Here is a 19,161-nt window from a genome sequence, read left to right as displayed (position 1 = left end):
AAACCAAAAACAAAAAACCAAAAAAGCCAAAAACGAGCCACTTACGTAACCCCCCCTACCCCTAACCCCACCCCCCCCCCCCACGCCCCCGGGACAGAAGTACGAAAAATTCTAGAAGCCCCTATCCTGCAACCTTGATACTAGACCTCCAGACTTTCCTATCAAGGGCCATGTCCTCGGAAATCCGCATTCTAGCCATGTCCTGCCTAATCACCTCTCCCCAATACCTCTTGAGCCTCCCTCTGCCTCGACTCGCGCCAACCACCGCCAGCCGCTCACAACTCCTCACCGGGGCATCGGGGCTTCTCCTCCGCATATGCCCGTACCACCTGAGCCTCGCTTCCCGCATCTTCTCATCTACTGGGGCCACCCCCACTTTCTCCCGAATAACTTCATTCCTAATCCTATCTAACCTGGTGGGCCCGCACATCCACCTGAGCATCCTCATCTCCGCAACCTTCATTCTCTGGACATGGGAGTTCTTCACCGGCCAGCACTCAGCCCCATACAACATGGCAGGTCTAACCACAGCTCTATAAAACTTCCCCTTGAGTTTCTGTGGCACTTTCTTGTCACACAAGACTCCTGATGCAAGCCTCCATTTCGACCACCCCGCCCCTATACGGTGAGTGACATCCCCGTCGATCTCTCCGTCCCCCTGAATCACCGACCCAAGATATCTGAAACTGTCCCTCTTGGCGATGACCTGAGATCCAAGCTTGACGTCCCTGCCTACTTCGCTCGGCTAGGCGCTAAACTTGCACTCCAGGTACTCTGTCTTAGCCCTACTTAGTTTGAAACCCTTGGACTCGAGAGTTTGTCTCCAAACCTCCAACCTCTCGTTAACACCGACCCTCGTCTCGTCTATCAGGACTATGTCATCAGCAAATAGCATACACCATGGCACATCCCCTTGAATATGGCGTGTTATAGCATCCATCACCAAAGCAAATAAGAGAGGGCTAAGTGCAGATCCTTGATGAAGCCCCATTACCACCGGGAAATGGTCTGAGTCGCCACCCACCGTCCTAACCCTAGTCTTATCTCCATCGTACATGTCCTTGATCACTCTGATGTAGGATTCCGGCACGCTCTTCTCCTCCAGACACCTCCATAGCACCTCCCTTGGGACCTTTTCGTACGCCTTCTCCAAGTCGATAAACACCATGTGCAGGTCCTTCTTCTTATCCCTGAAGTGTTCCACCAATCTCCTGACAAGGTGGATAGCTTCTGTAGTGGAGCGGCCCGGCATGAAACCGAACTGGTTCACGGATATAGACGTCATCTCCCTCACCCTCGCCTCAACCACCCGCTCCCAGACTTTCATGGTGTGGCTTAGTAAATTGATACCCCTATAGTTGTTACAACACTGGATATCCCCTTTGTTCTTATACACGGGCACCACTGTACTCCACCTCCACTCCTCCGGCATCCTCTTAGTCCTGAAGATCACATTGAACAACCTGGACAACCACTCTACTCCTGACCTACCTATGCATTTCCAGAACTCCACCGGGATTTCGTCTAGCCCGGTCGCTCGACCCCTACTCATCCTACGCAAAGCCCCCACGACCTCCTCCACCCTAATGCGCCTGCAGTACCCAAGGTCTCTATGACACTCAGAATTCCCCAACTCCCCTAGCTCTACATCTCGATCCCCCTCCTCGTTAAGCAGGTCTCGAAAGTACGCCTGCCACCTCTGCTTGACTTGAGACTCCCCCATCAGAACTCTACCATCCTCGTCCTTGATGCACCTAACTTAGTCTAGATCCCGCGCCTTCCTCTCCCTCACTTTAGCCAACCTGAACAACTTCCTGTCCCCGCCTTTCTCCCCCAATTCCTCGTACATGCGACCAAACGCCGGGCATTTTTTGCTTCCGTGACCGCCAGCTTCGCTTCCTTCCTCGCCACCTTGTAGCTCTCCCTGTTGACTCTCCTTTCTTCCTCGCTTGAGCTCCCTGCCAACTTAGCAAACGCCGCCTTCTTCGCCTCCACTTTTCCTTGGACTACATCGTTCCACCACCAGTCACCTTGATGTCTGCCTGAATAGCCCTTGGCTACCCCGAGCACATCCCGCGCTGCCTCCCTAACCAAGTTCGCCGTCACTGACCACATTGCGTCCGCTTCCCCAGAACTTCTCCAAGCTCCACCATCAGCTAACCTCCTCTCCAACTCCTGGGCTTTCTCCTTAGTCAAAGCTCCCCATCTAATCCGCGGCCTGCCCCGAGCACCCCTCCTCTTCCTCTTCACCCAGAGACCGACATCCATCACTAGGAGTCTATGAAGAGTCGAAAGGGACTCTCCTGGGATAACCTTACAGTCCTTGCACAACCCTCTATCGCTCCTTCTGAGGAGGAGGTAATCAATCTGAGTCCTCGCCGCCGAACTTTTGAAATTAACCAAATGCTCCTCCCTCTTCTGAAATGACGAGTTCGCAATCAAAAGCTCGAAAGCCCTGGCGAAATCAAGCAGCGAAGTGCCTCCTCCGTTCCTAACCCCAAGGCCAAAGCCACCATGCACCTCACTATAACCACCAGCATCAGCCCCAATATGACCATTAAAATCCCCTCCAATAACTAACTTCTCAGATTGGGGAATACTACTCACCAACTCGTCCAAGCCCTCCCAAAAGCGCCTCTTAACCTCCTCGTCTAGGCCTGCTTGCGGCGCGTCTGGATATTATTTGCTTAGTGTTGTCAATGAGGGAATTCCCAGGAGTTTTTTGCCAATATTGTCCCTTATCTTTGAGGGTACGTCTATTTTGGTCCCTCAAATATAATCCAGAGCATATTTAGTCCCTCAAGTATTCTAATGTGGAGCACATTTAGTCTCACTGACAAAATCTGTCCAAGATCAATTACGGGGTGGGTTTCGGCACTCACCGTCTTTTCAATTTACTTATCGAAAATAGCCTCTCTACCCCGTTGGGGTAGAGATAATGTCTGCGTACACACTACCATCCCCATATCCCACTTGTGGGATTTTACTAGGTCGTTGTTGTTGTTATCGAAAATATTTTATAAACCAACACCCACTAATAGTACAAAGCTAATAAATTTAGGATTTTAACGGTGAAACTTTCACTTGAAAAATTTCGGTTGATTTTTCTAAAAAGAAAAGTTAAAATTTGAAAAGAAAAAAAAATAGAGCTGCCAAGATCACTTCTATGCATATTATTGAAGCAAACGAATAACCAGATTGTATTATCGCTTTTAGCCCGCGCCAGAAACTATTTACCTCTGGTAGCCGAAAAAGTATATAAATTTGTATAATTTTTGTATATTAACATACAAAATGTATATATATACAAAATAATATACAAATTTCTATATTTTTCGGCTATTATTTTTACAGTATACAATGTCATTTTCTCATTGAAAACTGGCACAAAAGGGGATATTTTCAAGGTCAAAATTTTAGAAGACACTATCTAAAAATGAGGAATTAAAGTGATAATTTGCGATATCCAATAAAAGGAGAGGAAACGTTTTGCTTCAGAGCAGAAGATTTGCTTCATGAATCAGAGTTGGTTAACACCATTAGTTTTTGAACACATTTTGTTAGTGAGACTAAATGTGCTCCACTTTAGCATACATAAGGAACTAAATATGCTCAGTATTATATTTGAGGGACAAAAATAGACCGACCTCAAAGATAAGGAACAATATTGGTCAAAAACATTTCTGAGTAGGTTAAGTTTACGAAGGCTGCTTCAACTTGAATTATTCATGTTTTAGAGCCTGGTTTTCGTCTACAGTCTACACTGCTTCCGGGAGATGGAAGGGCAAAGGAGACTTTTAGAATCCTAATGAGGCATTTAAAAGGGAAAAAAAACTTATGAATCCTAATGCTAATTGATCATATTATCTTCTTGTATTCATTAATAGTTTCATGATTTATCAATGAAATCTCCGATGGCTCCAAATTTTACTTATACAATTTTTTTGCTTGACCTTGACATTCTCGCTTCAACTTTTAGTTTTGATCAAATTTGAAAATTATAATAAGGCTTAACTGCTATTGTTCAATTTCTTGTTAATATAAATATTGAGTTTCTAATCTTACGCTTGCTATATTCAAAACAATATAGTAATGTAAGCATGTTACAAAATCGTAAAAATTCTTCCGCATGTATACCAATTTTTTTTATACACAAAACGTGTCTAAATTATAATTGAACTACCATAGCCCAAACGACGAAAATGAAAAGGATAAAAAATCATGATTCAGCTACCATAGCCCAAACAAGTAGGGAAAACAAAAAAGAAGAAGATAAAGAGTGCGAGAATGCATTGACTCAAGATAAGAAGTTGCAATATATGAAATATTTCTTCAGTTAACATGCTTTAGATCCTGTAAAAAAAGATAAAAAGAAATAAATAAAAAAATAAAACGGAAGCTAAAAAAGTAGACAATATTCTTCTTCTGTAATAAGTATGAGGTAAATACCTCAAATAAAAAAACTTGAGACAGTTGGACGTTATGAGGAGGGGGTTGGGGGTGGCGGCTGAGGCTAAAATCCCAAAAGATCTCAAAATCTAATTCCATATCCAATAGTCATTTAGAACCATTGAATCAGTTCGCCCTAATCAACAAATTCTGAATAATGGATTCTGTAATGCCATTGAGAACCACCACGGCAACGGCGGCAACTGTAGCGGCGACGGTAAGACCCCGGTTATCGATTCAGCCCCTTGCCAATCTCAGACCCAACAAAACCGCAGTCTCCTTGTCAGTTCCAACATCTATTTTCATGTCCCACCGAGCTCGCAATCTGCCCCAGTGTTCCCCCGTTCGAGCTCAGCAGGTAGCCTTAATCATTGATTTAATTTTGCCATATATTTGGTTTTAATTTTGCAAATTGCGTATTGAATTTTGAGCTTGTTAAAATTTGTGAAAAATATGTCTTTTTTCCATTATGTAATGATGTCTACATAGAGTTTACCTCAAATTAATGTGTTCCCATATTCCTCTTTTTATTTACTTAAAAGTTTGGAATATCGAAATTTCATTCTGATAGGGAGATAACCTTTGATAAAATTTCCATTCTTCAATTTTTATTTGCAATTTTTGATAGCATTACAAGGGTAGATGATAAAACCCTTTCTTGTAAAGATCATTACACTGAGATAACGCATAACTGATTTGACTTGAAGGACGGATCAGCGGTGGCTTCAGAATCCACCATTCCTGAAGGAGATGCTCTCAAAATCAAGGAGTGGGAAGCAGAAAGATTCAAAGATGAAATTGCTACAAGTGAGGGTATAAAAATTAGAAGGAGGCCGCCATCAGGACCTCCTTTGCACTACGTTGGCCCTTTTGAATTTCGGCTGCAGAATGAAGGCAATACTCCACGTAACATACTTGAAGAAATTGTCTGGAACAAGGATAAGGAAGTTGCGCAGGTATCTCTTGGACTAGACTCTCAATTGCTGCCTGAGCTTATATATGCTATTATGTTCTTATTTCATTATATTCTACAAACTAAAAGACGATTTTTGTTTGCCAGATGAAAGAGAAGAAACCTCTTATTGTATTGAACAAACTGCTTAGCAGTGCTCCACCTACCAGAGATTTTCTAGGAGCTCTGAAAGAATCATATTCAAGAACTGAGTTGCCTGCTCTTATTGCTGAAGTGAAGAAGGCTTCTCCAAGTAGAGGTGTTCTTCGCGAAGATTTTAATCCAGTATGTGCGTCATATCCCTTTCATATCAATTGAGTCTTTAGATCTTGTAAGCGTTTTAGTTTGACAATTGACATTACTTAGATTCTCATACCTTCTACGTTGAGCTAAGAAATACTGTTAGGAAACAGGATAAAGTTCCGATTTTAAGTAAAACAATGTCGAAACACGTCGGGATATGTTATCTTTTCTTCTTTTTCTCTGAAGTAGTTCTTGATTGGTTTCACTTCTGTTGAATTATACAAGGATTCTTATGTTTAATAATTTTATTCTACAGAACTATATGTAGTTACTACGAAATGTGTTAATGATTTTTGTTTGCTCAAAAGTTATCGCATATCTTATGAGTATAAAACAATATAAGTAAATCACGGGAAAATCATAGCAAAACGTAATAATCCATTGGACCAAATGAAGGAGACGAAAATAAATACTCAGGATTAGGGGCAGAAACATTAGAAGCCTTTATTGATAATATTGGTTTGGTCTGCCTCTTCATGAAGAGGTTCAGAGCCTTACAATGGTGTTCCTCTTGCCCATAATATGGGTCTCGTTATCTCTTTTTTCTCTCGTCAATAGTGAAGAAGAAGAAGCCCCCCTTTCTAGGGTTTCCTCTCTTGGTATTTATAGCTGTGAGCTTCGTGAGCTGGCAATAAGTGGCCGTGACCACGTTGGGATTTCGCCTTCATGGTGGCGGATGGGCCATGGCCTTGCTGATCGAATCAGATGCGGGTTGAATATCGTTAATTCTGAGTGGTCGTGCCACTAATTAATCATGAATTAGCTTAAGACGGGATTAACTTCGTTAATTATCGTGGGGTCGGATTCTGACCCATACAGTTAGTCCCTCCGCTTATTGAGGTCGGGCCTTGGCCGAGCTCGATGAGTGGATTCCATCGACTGTAGTTTGAGAAACTCGGATAGGGAGGTCGACTGTTGCTTCGGTCGAGGCCGAATTCTCTTTGGCGATGGCCCTTAGCCTTGTAGAGTGTTAGTATTTTGTTATTGTGCTATCAAGTCATCGTTCAATCGAGGTCGAACTCTCCTCCTTGGCGAAGGCGCTTGACCGTTTAACTCACTTCGAGTGAGGTCGAGCTTCATTGTGCTCTGATCCTTACGTTTGTTTTGGGTGCATACCCGTCGACCATGGCGGACGGGTCGTATGTTGCGCAGCCGAGGGGAGTGAGGGCACGCTTGATACGTGTTTGGCGATGTCAAAAAATTTCTAGGGCGCAAGGAGCATCTCCTCGGCATTCATAGGTCGCTATAACCATTTCGAGGGCGAGACGCCGATTGGCGATTGCAAGGCTGCTTTATGGAGCCTGTCATAATGACGCACATTCCTATGGAATCGAACCGGTGTGCGGTTGGTCATGTAGTTAATGGTGGCTGATGGGGTGCATGAAGGCCACTTGTGTTGCCTATAAATAAAGGCTGAGGCATTCATTTCTTTTTTATTCTCATTGTTTGTCTGAGAGAGATTCTGAAGAAGCTTTTCTTACTGTTGTTTCACCTTCGTCTTCGTCCCCCAAACTTTGTTTCTTTCTCGTTATTGAATCAACAATTGCAGGCATTTCTTCCCAAAACGTTCTTCCGACGGATCTTCCGGTTAACTCACCGGTGACTGAGGGGCCATTTCCGGCAATGGACGATGCAGAACTGGTGGAGACCGGTGAGGCTCCGTCGGTTGACGAGATAGTACCTCTGCCCGGAGGTCCGATTACTGATTTCACCGCCGATGGTGGGGAGGATCAGGTGGATGAAGCCCCATTAATGAGGGAGATTGGGATGTCCCGACTACGGGGACAGGGGGTCATCCCCAGCTATGCTGACGTCATTCTCGCTAGAAGCGAGGAGAGGGTCCACACCGACCGTAGGGGATACTGCGTCTTTTACGCCTATCCCTTCAAGTTGGGGTTTAAGCTCCCGCTCCCAATGCTGCGGTTGATTTCTGTCGTTATTACGGGGTGTGCCCGGGTCAGCTTTCTCCTTCTCTTTACAAATTGTTAGCAATGTTTATCAAATATGCAGATCTGGCCGGTAGGGAGGTCACGCTGCAGCATGTGCTTAGTCTCTACGCTCCCCAGAGAGTTCGCGGTACCATGATTCAAGCGTGCCCTCGTGGGTCGAGGGGCCTGACTGCAAAACTGGATGACGAGGTCGACCCTCGCCCTTTTGAGCACTTCTTCTACATCAGGACTGAACATTTAGTGGCGTGCTTCTACTGGGGTTTTCCAAAGGGCTTGGAATCATGCACGTAAGTTCTTTAATTGCCGAATTCCCTTTTCCGCCCCTCCTTACGTCTTGTGCTCATAAACGTTAACTCGTATCAATTTTGTAGCCGAAAAGTCGCCGCCGGCTCCGTTGGCTGGGATTCGGAGTGGGTTAAGGCCGTGCTCCCCCATACGGTGGGGATACGCACATGGGCGTCTTTCTGGGAGAGGCATGGCCGCAGACCTGTGGCAGGTAAAAAATTAATTTCTTCTTCTGTTCCGCTTTGTTTCGACTCTATTCACCAACTTTGTTTTTCTGTGATCAGGGAGGGCACGCCGCGTCAGGGCTCCTCAGTTGGCCTTCCGTCGGCCAGGTGCAGTCACTCGACTTACTGCGGCGCCTGTGTCGCGCTCAATACCGAGGGTGGCATCGGTTGAATCTTCAGCGGTTCCTTCTCCAGCACGGGCCGCGCTTCGGGACGAGGGGCCATCGGGGGTTGTGCGCCCTAGGGCGGAATCACCATCAGACGGGGAGGAGGAGAGGCCCTTGATAAGGCGTAGGGTTGTGTTTACGCCGGCTCCTCCTGTGGTAATTAATTTGGACTCTCCTCCGACGGATGCGGAGAGGGGTGCGGTCGCGGCGCCTGCTTTTGAGGGTGGACAGATAATGGGGGTTGCCCTGGCTGGCTTAGGCCATGAGGATGCCGTCGCTTCGGCGACTCAGTCGGTGGTTCCAGTCGCTGAGACGGGAGGTAGTTCCTCAGCGGCTGGTAATGTTGGTGAGTTAAGCACTCCTTTGGCGGTTGCGGCGGGAGGTTCCAACTCGCTGGCGGCAGAAGGAGGAAGAGATGCTGTAGAGGGTGAGTACGAGTTTGAATCCGACTTGGACCCCGACGACGTCCGTATGTTCCAGGACGGCTTCACCAATTCAGCGGTGCGCGCAGAGGGGCGGTCTCGCTTCGTCGAGGTTCCCACGGAGCTGAACTTATTGCTCCAAGGGAGTAGCTTGGTCCCGCAGTTTGAGCTGCTGTGCTCGAAGGCCGAGAACGCGTCATTGAAGGGCGTTACGGATGTCGGACTGATGAACGAAGTGGCTGTGATGGGATTGAGGGTATGTAATATAATGTCGGTTCGCTTCTTCTTTGCCTTAGTTTGAACTTTATCTTAATCATTGTCTTTGCTTTGCAGTCTTATTTGTTGGAGGTGGAGAGCATCCGTCAAGCCAACGTCCGTTCGGGGATATTTTTGCGGGCGCTGGAGAAATACCGCCGCTACCGTGATCGGTGCCGAGAGATGCGCATGCGCTCGAGGAATGATCTCCGTAGTCGGACCTTGGTCGAGGAACTGGCGAGGCGGGAGGTACAGATGCAGCAAGCACTTGGCAGAGCGAGTGCTCTCGAGGAGCAGCTCCGGCGGAAGGATGAGGAGCTCGAGGCGGGGAGGAGAACTGCAGCTGAGTGTGAGCGCCAGGGCCAGGCTAAGGCGGCAGAGGCCGCTGCGGCATGGAGCGGGAAAGTGACTGCGTTGGAGGGTGAAGTCGCGGTATTGAAGCTTCAGGTGAGGGATGCCTCGTCGAGGGCTGGGGCGTTGACGGAAGCTATCCGCGTGCACGAGTCCCAACGGGCGTTGGAGAGGGCTACTGCGGCCTTTAGAGAAGCGAGTCTCGAGGAGCGGATCGGTGTCTTTGAGCAGGACGCCCAAGTCATGGCGGACCGGATCACAGCCTTAGAAGAAGAGAATCAGCGCCTACGGGATCAAGCTGCTTCTTCCAGCCAGGCTCGAGAACTTTGGGTCTTTGCCGAGGCCCAACGTGATGTATATAAGAATTTGTGGGAGGCCGGCATCGTGACCGAAGCTGCTTTCGAGGGAGCGCGTCAAAAGGCTCGTGAGGCCCGTACCGCTGTGGTTTTGACGCGGCGACGCCAGAGGCTGACGCTGGTGCAGATGGTGGCGCGGATGGCGCCGAGTAAAAAGATATGCATTTTTTCTTGTTTTTCTTTTCTCTTTCCTTGTATTGATCGGCCTTGGCCGGGTGTAAGCGGGGAAGACCCGCAATTAACTTTGTAGATAAATGAGATCTCCTTTCCGTTATTTGCCTTGTGTCTGTTTTGTACCTCCTCTTTTTCCCCCTTAGATTTTTCTTTGCATGCGCTCGAAGGGGTGATTTGCCTTCGAGCTCGACTCTGGTAGGCATGTTAGTTTTTAATTGTTGACGACTCTTCTTCTTCGACTCGGGGTGAGCGAGTTGGAGCCGTTGCTTGGCGATAGCGGCACATAGCCTTAGTCCCGGTTCGGGCGCGGTTGAACCCTTAGCCGTGATGACAGAAACGCGGCCTTGTAGTTTGGCGATAGCGGCACTTAGCCCTAGTCCCAGTTCCGGCGCGGTCGAACTGTCGGCCGTGATGACAGAAACGCGGCCTTGTAGTTTGACTGGGGCCGGACTTTACGTGTCTCCAATCTTAGTTTGAGTTGGGAGTACTTACTTGAAGGGCGAGGGTGCCTAACCCGTGCCTCGATTCGTTGGAGGTTGGGTTTCGCTGAGTTCAATGATGAAGGAGCTTGGTCCGAGTCCTGGTTCAACTGTGGTTGAACTTGTAAGATTTGAGGACGAAGGCGTTTAGCCTTATGGTTCAAGCGAGGTCGAACTTGTTGGATTTGATGGCGAAAGCGCGTGGCCTGAGTCTTGGTTCGACCGTAGCTAAACTTATTGGCGAAGGCGCATGGGCTTGATTTTATGGCGAAGGCGCGTAGCCTGAGTCATGGTTCAACTGTATTTGAACTTCTTGGCGAAGGCGCATAGCCTGAGTCATGGTTCGACTGTATTTGAACTTCTTGGCGAAGGCGCATAGCCTTGATTTAATGGCGAAGGCGCATAGCCTGAGTCCCAGTTCAACTGTTGTTGAACTTAGTCGATTTTGATGGCGAAGGCTCATGGCCTGAGTCATGGTTCAACCGTATTTGAACTTCTTGGCGAAGGCGCATAGCCTTGATTTAATGGCGAGGGCGGATAGCCTGAGTCCCATTTCAACTGTTGTTGAACTTTGTCAATTTTGATGGCGAAGGCGCATAGCCTGAGTCCCAGTTCAACTGTTGTTGAACTTTGTCAATTTTGATGGCGAAGGCGCATAGCCTGAGTCATGGTTCAACCGTAGTTGAACTTACTGGCGAAGGCGCATAGCCTTGATTTCATGGCGAAGGCGCATAGCTTGAGTCTTGGTTCGAGCGTAGTTGAACTTACTGGCGAAGGCGCATAGCCTTGATTTCATGGCGAAGGCGCATAGCCTGAGTCTTGGTTCAACCGTAGTTGAACTTATGGCGAAGTTGCATAGCTTGAGTCTTGGTTCGAGCGTAGTTGAACTTACTGGCGAAGGCGCATAGCCTTGATTTCATGGCGAAGGCGCATAGCCTGAGTCTTGGTTCAACCGTAGTTGAACTTACTGGCGAAGGCGCATAGCCTAGATTTAATGGCGAAGGTGCATAGCCTGAGTCTTGGTTCGACTGTAGTTGAACTTACTGGCGAAGGCCCATAGCCTTGATTTCATGGCGAAGGCGCATAGCCTGAGTCTTGGTTCAACCGTAGTTGAACTTACTGGCGAAGGCGCATAGCCTTGATTTCATGGCGAAGGCGCATAGCCTGAGTCTTGGTTCAACCGTAGTTGAACTTACTGGCGAAGGCGCATAGCCTTGATTTAATGGCGAAGGCGCATAGCCTGAGTCCCAGTTCAACTGTTGTTGAACTTTGTCAATTTTGATGGCGAAGGCGCATAGCCTGAGTCTTGGTTCAACCGTAGTTGAACTTACTGGCGAAGGCGCATAGCCTTGATTTAATGGCGAAGGCGCATAGCCTGAGTCCCAGTTCAACTGTTGTTGAACTTTGTCAATTTTGATGGCGAAGGCGCATAGCCTGAGTCTTGGTTCAACCGTAGTTGAACTTACTGGCGAAGGCGCATAGCCTTGATTTAATGGCGAAGGCGCATAGCCTGAGTCCCAGTTCAACTGTTGTTGAACTTTGTCAATTTTGATGGCGAAGGCGCATAGCCTGAGTCTTGGTTCAACCGTAGTTGAACTTACTGGCGAAGGCGCATAGCCTTGATTTAATGGCGAAGGCGCATAGCCTGAGTCCCAGTTCAACTGTTGTTGAACTTTGTCAATTTTGATGGCGAAGGCGCATAGCCTGAGTCTTGGTTCAACCGTAGTTGAACTTACTGGCGAAGGCGCATAGCCTTGATTTAATGGCGAAGGCGCATAGCCTGAGTCCCAGTTCAACTGTTGTTGAACTTTGTCAATTTTGATGGCGAAGGCGCATAGCCTGAGTCTTGGTTCAACCGTAGTTGAACTTACTGGCGAAGGCGCATAGCCTAGACTTAATGGCGAAGGCGCATAGCCTAGACTTAATGGTGAAGGTGCATAGCCTGAGTCTTGGTTCAACCGTAGTTGAACTTACTGGCGAAGGCGCGTAGCCTGAATCTTGGTTCAACCGTAGTTGAACTTACTGGCGAAGGCGCATAGCCTGATTCTTGGTTCAACCGTAGTTGAACTTACTGGCGAAGGCGCATAGCCTGAATCCAAGTTCAACTGTTGTTGAACTTTGTCAATTTTTGATGGTGAAGGCGCGTAGCCCGAGTCCCAGTTCAACTGTTGTTGAACTTGGTCGATTTTGATGGCGAAGGCGCGTAGCCTGAGTCCCAGTTCAACTGTTGAACTTGGTCGATCTTGATGGCGAAGGCTCATGGCCTGAGTCCCATATTGTGGGTATTGAGTGCTGAAGCTCGGTTTGGATTCGAGACCTTGAGCGGCTTATCCGTTGTCTTCCCAACCAGGGTATATAGGCTGTCTTGAGGCGACTCTCGGCTCGAGATATCTCCGTGCCGATTTCTGACCGGAGCTCGTATCAGGGATGTGGGAGATGCCTTACAGAGACCTTCCCTTAGGGAGGGGGGGGGGGGCTTCTTCTTTTTGTTTGCACTATCTGAGATCGGAGAGAGAGAGAGGACTTAGATCTTGATTTGAGATCTTCGAGTTCCCTTTCGAGTTTGGCGTTTCTTTCCTTTTGGTCCAGGAAAGAACTACGCGATTTTGCTAGGAAATCCCCACAGGCGGCGCCAAATTGTTTGCTCAAAAGTTATCGCATATCTCATGAGTATAAAACAATATAAGTAAATCACGGGAAAATCATAGCAAACCGTAATAATCCATTGGACCAAATGAAGGAAACGAAAATAAGTGCTCAGCTTTGGGAAGAGAAATATAAAAGCTTTTATTCATAATAGTGCTTTGGTCTGCCTCTCCATGAAGAGGTTCAGAGCCTTACAATGGTCTTCCTCTTGCCCATAATATGGGTCTCGTTATCTCTTTTTTCTCTTGTCAATAGTGAAGAAGAAGAAGCCCCCTTTTCTAGGGTTTCCTCTCTTGGTATTTATAGCTGTGAGCTTCGTGAGCTGGCAATAAGTGGCCGTGACCACGTTGGGATTTCGCCTTCATGGTGGCGGATGGGCCATGGCCTTGCTGATCGAATCAGATGCGGGTTGAATATCGTTAATTCTGAGTGGTCGTGCCACTAATTAATCATGAATTAGCTTAAGACGGGATTAGCTTCGTTAATTATCGTGGGGTCGGATTCTGACCCATACAATTTTAAAGGGACTTCAAGTGATACAAAGTTATAAACTAAATCAACAGGAAAAACAAACTTCCAATATTCTTCTCAAATAAAAGTGATGGTCATATTTAGGGCAAATTCTGATCCTTCTTGGCTGTCTATCAGCAGCCAAGCAAATGAGAAGAAGATGGCATTGTAAGGCATGTACTCTAGAGCTACATTTAATTGAAAGATTTCATTTAAATTGGTATTTTTTCAGATTGATGAAAATCTGGAAAAAGAAATGAAAGTTAAAAAGAAGCTAATATCAGATTTTCCACCATTTTGATATAATTTTGCTGCTTGCCTTATGCAATGAGTTATTTACTACCACAATAATTATCAGTAGAGTTTATCATGTACTTTCAAAACAGCTGAAATGAAGGTAGTTTGCATACTGACCTATGCAACTGTATAAATAAGCGAATAATTGCTTTTCATCGTTGACTGGATTGATTTTTTTTGAAACTGATAAGTAGTAAAATTATAAATAACAAACAACCAAGCACTAAGACAGTCCTTGTGAATTACAAGAGTTGAGGTCCCCCAATACAAAAGAAGAAGAAGAAGGGATCCTAACTGATTCAAAAAGAAGCTCTTTTCCTGTAACAAGCTGTCTTCATCATTTACATCTTGAATGTTGCACCAGAAAGTTAAAAAGCATAAACATATGTACTTTAATAACTGTACCGGGTTGTCTTTCCCTTCATTGACTGGATTAGTTCATCATCTCTAGGTGTGTGTTGGTGTAACTTCTGCATAATATGCTATGCTGATTCCTTTATTTCAAGCTCTCAGTACTTCAATGATCTAACAGATTCCTTAATCTTTATAGTATCAACTAGCAAGTTTAACTCTCAGTCAGCTAGGTTTTTCTGTGTAAATTTAGGGGGGTTGGGGCAGAACAAAGGAAACTGATTATACATCTCCGTGCATTTACATCTAAAGGAAAAAACACTACTAGTGCTGAGTGGCCAATCAAAACTGTCTTCGCTTGTTTAATGTTTCTACTTCTTTACTCTGAAGAAATCGAACATAGCATCCCTTCATTTTCTTGGTCAGCTCTGTAAAAGTTGAAAAGGATGTGACAGCACCATTTATCAAATTAATATATCACGTGGGCTAACTTCTTAAAATAATTTCCATTTGTATAAAATTACAAAACTTAAGCGCCCTAAAACAAATTATAGAGAAAAAAGAGGGATGCATACGTAACCAATTTCCGTTTCAGCATTAAGCAAATATGCTCTTGCTTGCTCCTCTATGTTGTGAAAAGTTGCAGTATAATTGTAGTGACCAAAGTGAACCGTTCTTCCTTTAGAGATTTGGTCTTCATCTGGGACTATGTGTCTTCAAGACTAGAACAGTCAGCCTGAGAAAATAGGGTGCTAATTTAGTCCGATGCAACCCCAGGGCAACATTCAGTGGCAAAGTTTTACACAGATTGTGGTAAGCCCACATCACGTGTTTGAGTCTTGCTTTCAACCAAACCTCGTATTTACGTGGAGACAGGTAGAGGGGCGGATCCACTATAAAACAACAGATTTCTCGGTTATCAAGAATTTAGTAAAATGCAGGTTTAAGTACATCAGATTATTTTCTTCATCCACCATATATAGGGTTTCAGATTGGATCTCCTTTAGACTTAATAATCTATGAAGATCTTAATTAATAAAAATCTTTGCAGGCCTTTGTTCAAATATGAAATTGCATTTATTCATGGATTCACACTTAGCTCAATCCATTGACAAAGAAACCCATCCATTGAGTCAAACCCCTTAAAGAGAGTTCAAATGTTTCAGTTGCAACTTACCCTTGTTGAAATATTTGAAATTGGGGATTAACCTTTCAATGTTTTTGCATGACAGGTTGAGATCGCCAAAGCTTATGAAAGAGGTGGAGCAGCATGCCTTAGTGTTTTGACAGATAAAAAATATTTTCAGGTAAAGGTTCAAATTGCCAATACGGATAATGTTCTTTCTAGTAATTAATGGCTTTAGGGGATAGTGAAATTTCTATCTAGTAACCGCTATCAGAGTCATTTACTGTAAAAAAAAAAAAAATCGTAATGTAAATGCAATGACCAAAATAAGGTGAAGGCATGATCACTCTTAAGATAACAATGTTGAGACTAGTTTCTTCCTATGATTTCTAGTAGGAATCTTAAATTGTAGTTGAAGTATTTGGCAAAGTTGCAGGCATTTTGTTCCTTCTGATGCAAAGGGAATCTAATCAGGAATGTTGAAAGATTTGTACCCTTTTTCACCAATTGAAAAAAAAATTGTATCCTTTTCCTAATAGGGCCTTAAATTGTAATTGAAGTGTTTGAAAAAACTTCTGAATATGATATGTTTATGTTACAGATTTCTGTTCTGATAAAAAAGGATAAACCAACTATCCCATTTAAGCGAATGACTAAACACGGTACTTTCTTATTAGTCACCCAAGAATTGGGATGTATAATGGAGTTGTTTAGGAAGTTGCATCAACTGTGAGAATTAGCCTATAGACTATACTAATTCTTGGTGTATTATGGAAGTGCTTAGATGCAGATTGTCAAATGATTTTCCAATTGTTGATTATGATTTTCTCTTTCTTTTTGTGAATTAGGGAAGCTTTGAAAATCTAGAGGCCATAAGGAATGCTGGAGTAGAGGTATGCAGGTTCCCTCATAGTTTTTTGTACAACCTATAATATTTCATAATTGACTCCTTAACAGTCTTTCATTGAACTCCAACTTTGCAGTGCCCTTTGTTGTGTAAAGAATTTGTTGTAGAAGCTTGGCAACTCTACTATGCTCGGGTTAAAGGTGCCGATGCAGTTCTGTTAATTGCTGCTGTTCTACCAGATCTTGACATCAAATATATGATTAAAATCTGCAAATTACTTGGATTGACAGCACTAGTTGAGGTAAATTGTTACTATCTCCACTCCTACTTTTCGACCATTCCATGAACTGAAAGGCAAATAATTCAAAATCTACACATCGGTATTTTTACAAAAATTTGTCTCTATCTTTCATTGACGAAAAGGAAATGTCAAGAGTGGGTTGCTCTAGTGGTGAGCACCCTCCACTTCCAACCAAGAGGTTGTGAGTTCGAGTCACCCTAAGAGCAAGGTGGGGAATTCTTGGAGGGAGGAATGCCGAGGGTCTATCGGAAACAACCTCTCTACCCAGGGTAGGGGTAACGTCTGCGTACACACTACCCTCCCCAGACCCCACTAGTGGGATTTTACTGGGTTGTTGTTGTTGTTGTTGTTGTTCACAAAAAGGAAATGTCAGCTTCCATTTGTTCGAGGCAGTTATTATGTTTCATGGATATGAAAGATATTTGGTATAAATTATTTTCTTCATGAAAGATTGTTTTCAATCTGCATATATTGGTTTTTGGATTTCTATTTATTCTATTATAAACTACAAATCCTTTATTGATGTTGATATCTTTCTGTCATTGCAAGGATTCTCACTTTACCAAGAGAAACAAGCTTCTCTTTCTGTATCTCTGTTTTATTTCTTTTCCTTATAATAACCATTTCAACTTCTTGCCCTTCTTCTAGGTGCATGATGAGAGGGAAATGGATCGTGTCCTCGGAATTGACGGGGTTGAGCTTATTGGCATCAACAATAGAGACCTTGGTAAATTGCATAATTAATTCTACACCACCAATCTACTCGTTTCTCGATGCAATACATGCTGTCAACTACTATAAGGAGACAAATTTAACACCAAAGGCTAAGGGGTAAGATGTAAACTAGCTTTATAAGGAAATTAAACAAAATGAACTCTGGATAAAAAGATCAAGGTTCCTACATTAAGTAAGAGATTCTAAATCCCTGTTCACTTCCATAGAAAGTCACGCTTTCTGGCTACATATAGCGCAGCTAGGGAAATATGTACAAACATAATAAATAAAGTTATAAGCAACATGTTTGATCATTGTACTCTTCAATTGTCTAGAACTTGCCAACTAAATCAACTTTCTTCTATTACCAGGAACTTTCAAGGTGGACATTAGCAATACCAAAAAGCTTCTTGCAGGAGAGCGTGGAGAAAGGATCCGTGAGAAGGGCATAATTGTATGATCTTCAATACATCATGTTAAGCTGTTATTTTAGTATTTTCTCTCTCAATAAGTTGTGATGTTAATTTCTACTTTAATTCTTCAGGTGGTTGGGGAGTCTGGACTATTTACTCCAGCTGATATTGCTTACGTACAAGAAGCCGGTGTCAAAGCGGTAAGCTGCCTTAATAATTTTGATATTCATAATAACGGCTATATATAACTATTCCAAAACGGACACTAGAGGATAGTAGTGCTATTTCCCTGAATATGATTTTGCCTAGATCCTTCTGTCTTCATTTGACAATTATGTTTATCACCATCTACTATGATACATTCATTCTGATCAATACAATATTTTGATTTATACCCTTTGTCTTTGTCAATATATATGATGATAGCGTTTTTTCGCATCTCTATAGGTTCTAGTTGGAGAGTCACTTGTAAAACAGCCAGATCCTACTAAAGGAATAAGTGAACTTTTTGGTAAAGACATCTCCTGCTAAGATCCAGCCAGTTGACTCGGTTACTGTTCCTTTCCGGAGTTGATCTTGTTGAGATTCTTCACCTCAATTTTGTAATCTCTCACTATTTTGTATTGTTCGTCACCTGCTGGCACCTCTGTAAGATGTAACATATAGGTATCTCTCACCAATTTGTATTGTCAGTCACCTACTTGCTTTTTTGAAGATGTAACATATAGATAGCAGTCTGAATGGAAATGATCATGTTTCAGGATTCCTATTTCCACACATTTATCTTTCTATTTGATATTACATTTAGAATTCAGTGTGTTTGAACAGGTGCTTTGGCTTCAGTTCAAAATATCAAATGGGTTGTAAGATTTATGTTTTATTTGTAAGTTCAATGATAGGCATTGCTATCAAGCGTGTCATCCAAAATCTTTATTCTTAGGCCTGCAATTTGTTTTGCATCATAGTGCTACTTCGTCTTATATTCGCTGCTCCAACATCATATAATGATAAGAAGGTAGCAAACATAAATTCCTTTTTCAAGCGAGATACAAAGTCCTTCACGCTGTGACAGTAAATGGGTAAGCTAGACATTGGATTTATTCTGGTGCTGCATCTCCAAGAAATTAATGATAATAAGGTAGTAAATATAAATACTATACTTTTGGAACGTGCACCTCACTAGTTTCATTTGGCGTATCTCGTGCATACTATGGCAATAGACAACCACCACAAGTTACAATACTTTTTTATTAATAATATAACTTTGAATGACCCTTCAGATATGGGGGTTGTGCGCAGCTTCATCTAACTCGCCTGTATAATTGTCGAACGTCTCCTTTTTTTTTTTTTTTTTTTTCTTCTTTCTTTTTTCCGTTTTGATTTTAGTGTGTCAAGAAGCATGTTATTAATTATTTAGTGATAATTCTTGTAAGGATCTAGCAAGAATCTATCCATCAAGGTCAGCAGATCTGGCAGATGATAATAATGATTAATTAACTTCAGTTTCAGCGCTTATGGTGGAGAATATTTTGAACTGCTTAGATTTTAGAGTCACATGTGTAATGTGTTATAAGGAAAATAAAATAATTT

General features: G+C 43.8%; 1 protein-coding gene and 1 pseudogene across 1 annotated transcript; both read left to right on the top strand.

Annotated features, from left to right (window-relative positions):
* LOC109211894 overlaps positions 1–793 on the top strand; it is a 3,175-nt pseudogene extending 2,382 nt beyond the window's left edge.
* A 3,662-nt stretch (positions 794–4,455) lies between these two features.
* Positions 4,456–18,449, top strand: LOC109211898 (indole-3-glycerol phosphate synthase, chloroplastic-like). The gene is made up of 10 exons (XM_019375491.1): positions 4,456–4,807; positions 5,157–5,405; positions 5,510–5,686; positions 15,403–15,477; positions 16,145–16,189; positions 16,280–16,444; positions 17,093–17,171; positions 17,530–17,612; positions 17,703–17,771; positions 18,019–18,449. The coding sequence occupies exons 1-10, from the start codon at positions 4,607–4,609 to the stop codon at positions 18,100–18,102; spliced, it is 1,227 nt and encodes a 408-aa protein (XP_019231036.1). The 5' UTR covers positions 4,456–4,606; the 3' UTR covers positions 18,103–18,449.
* Positions 18,450–19,161: the final 712 nt, after the last annotated feature.

This window comes from Nicotiana attenuata, unplaced genomic scaffold (assembly GCF_001879085.1).
Source record: "Nicotiana attenuata strain UT unplaced genomic scaffold, NIATTr2, whole genome shotgun sequence".
NCBI classification, from domain to species: Eukaryota; Viridiplantae; Streptophyta; class Magnoliopsida; order Solanales; family Solanaceae; genus Nicotiana; species Nicotiana attenuata.
The sequence above is the reverse complement of the archived record's forward strand: the minus strand, read 5'-3'. Positions and strand labels throughout refer to the sequence as shown.

Excerpts from the sequence above, each read along its gene's own strand:
- LOC109211898 (XM_019375491.1), top strand. The coding sequence starts at position 4,607 with ATGGATTCTGTAATGCCATTGAGAACCACCACGGCAACGGCGGCAACT. Across the intron at positions 5,406-5,509 it reads AGGATAAGGAAGTTGCGCAG|ATGAAAGAGAAGAAACCTCT; the intron begins GTATCTCTTGGA and ends TTTGTTTGCCAG. Across the intron at positions 16,445-17,092 it reads GATTGACAGCACTAGTTGAG|GTGCATGATGAGAGGGAAAT; the intron begins GTAAATTGTTAC and ends CCCTTCTTCTAG.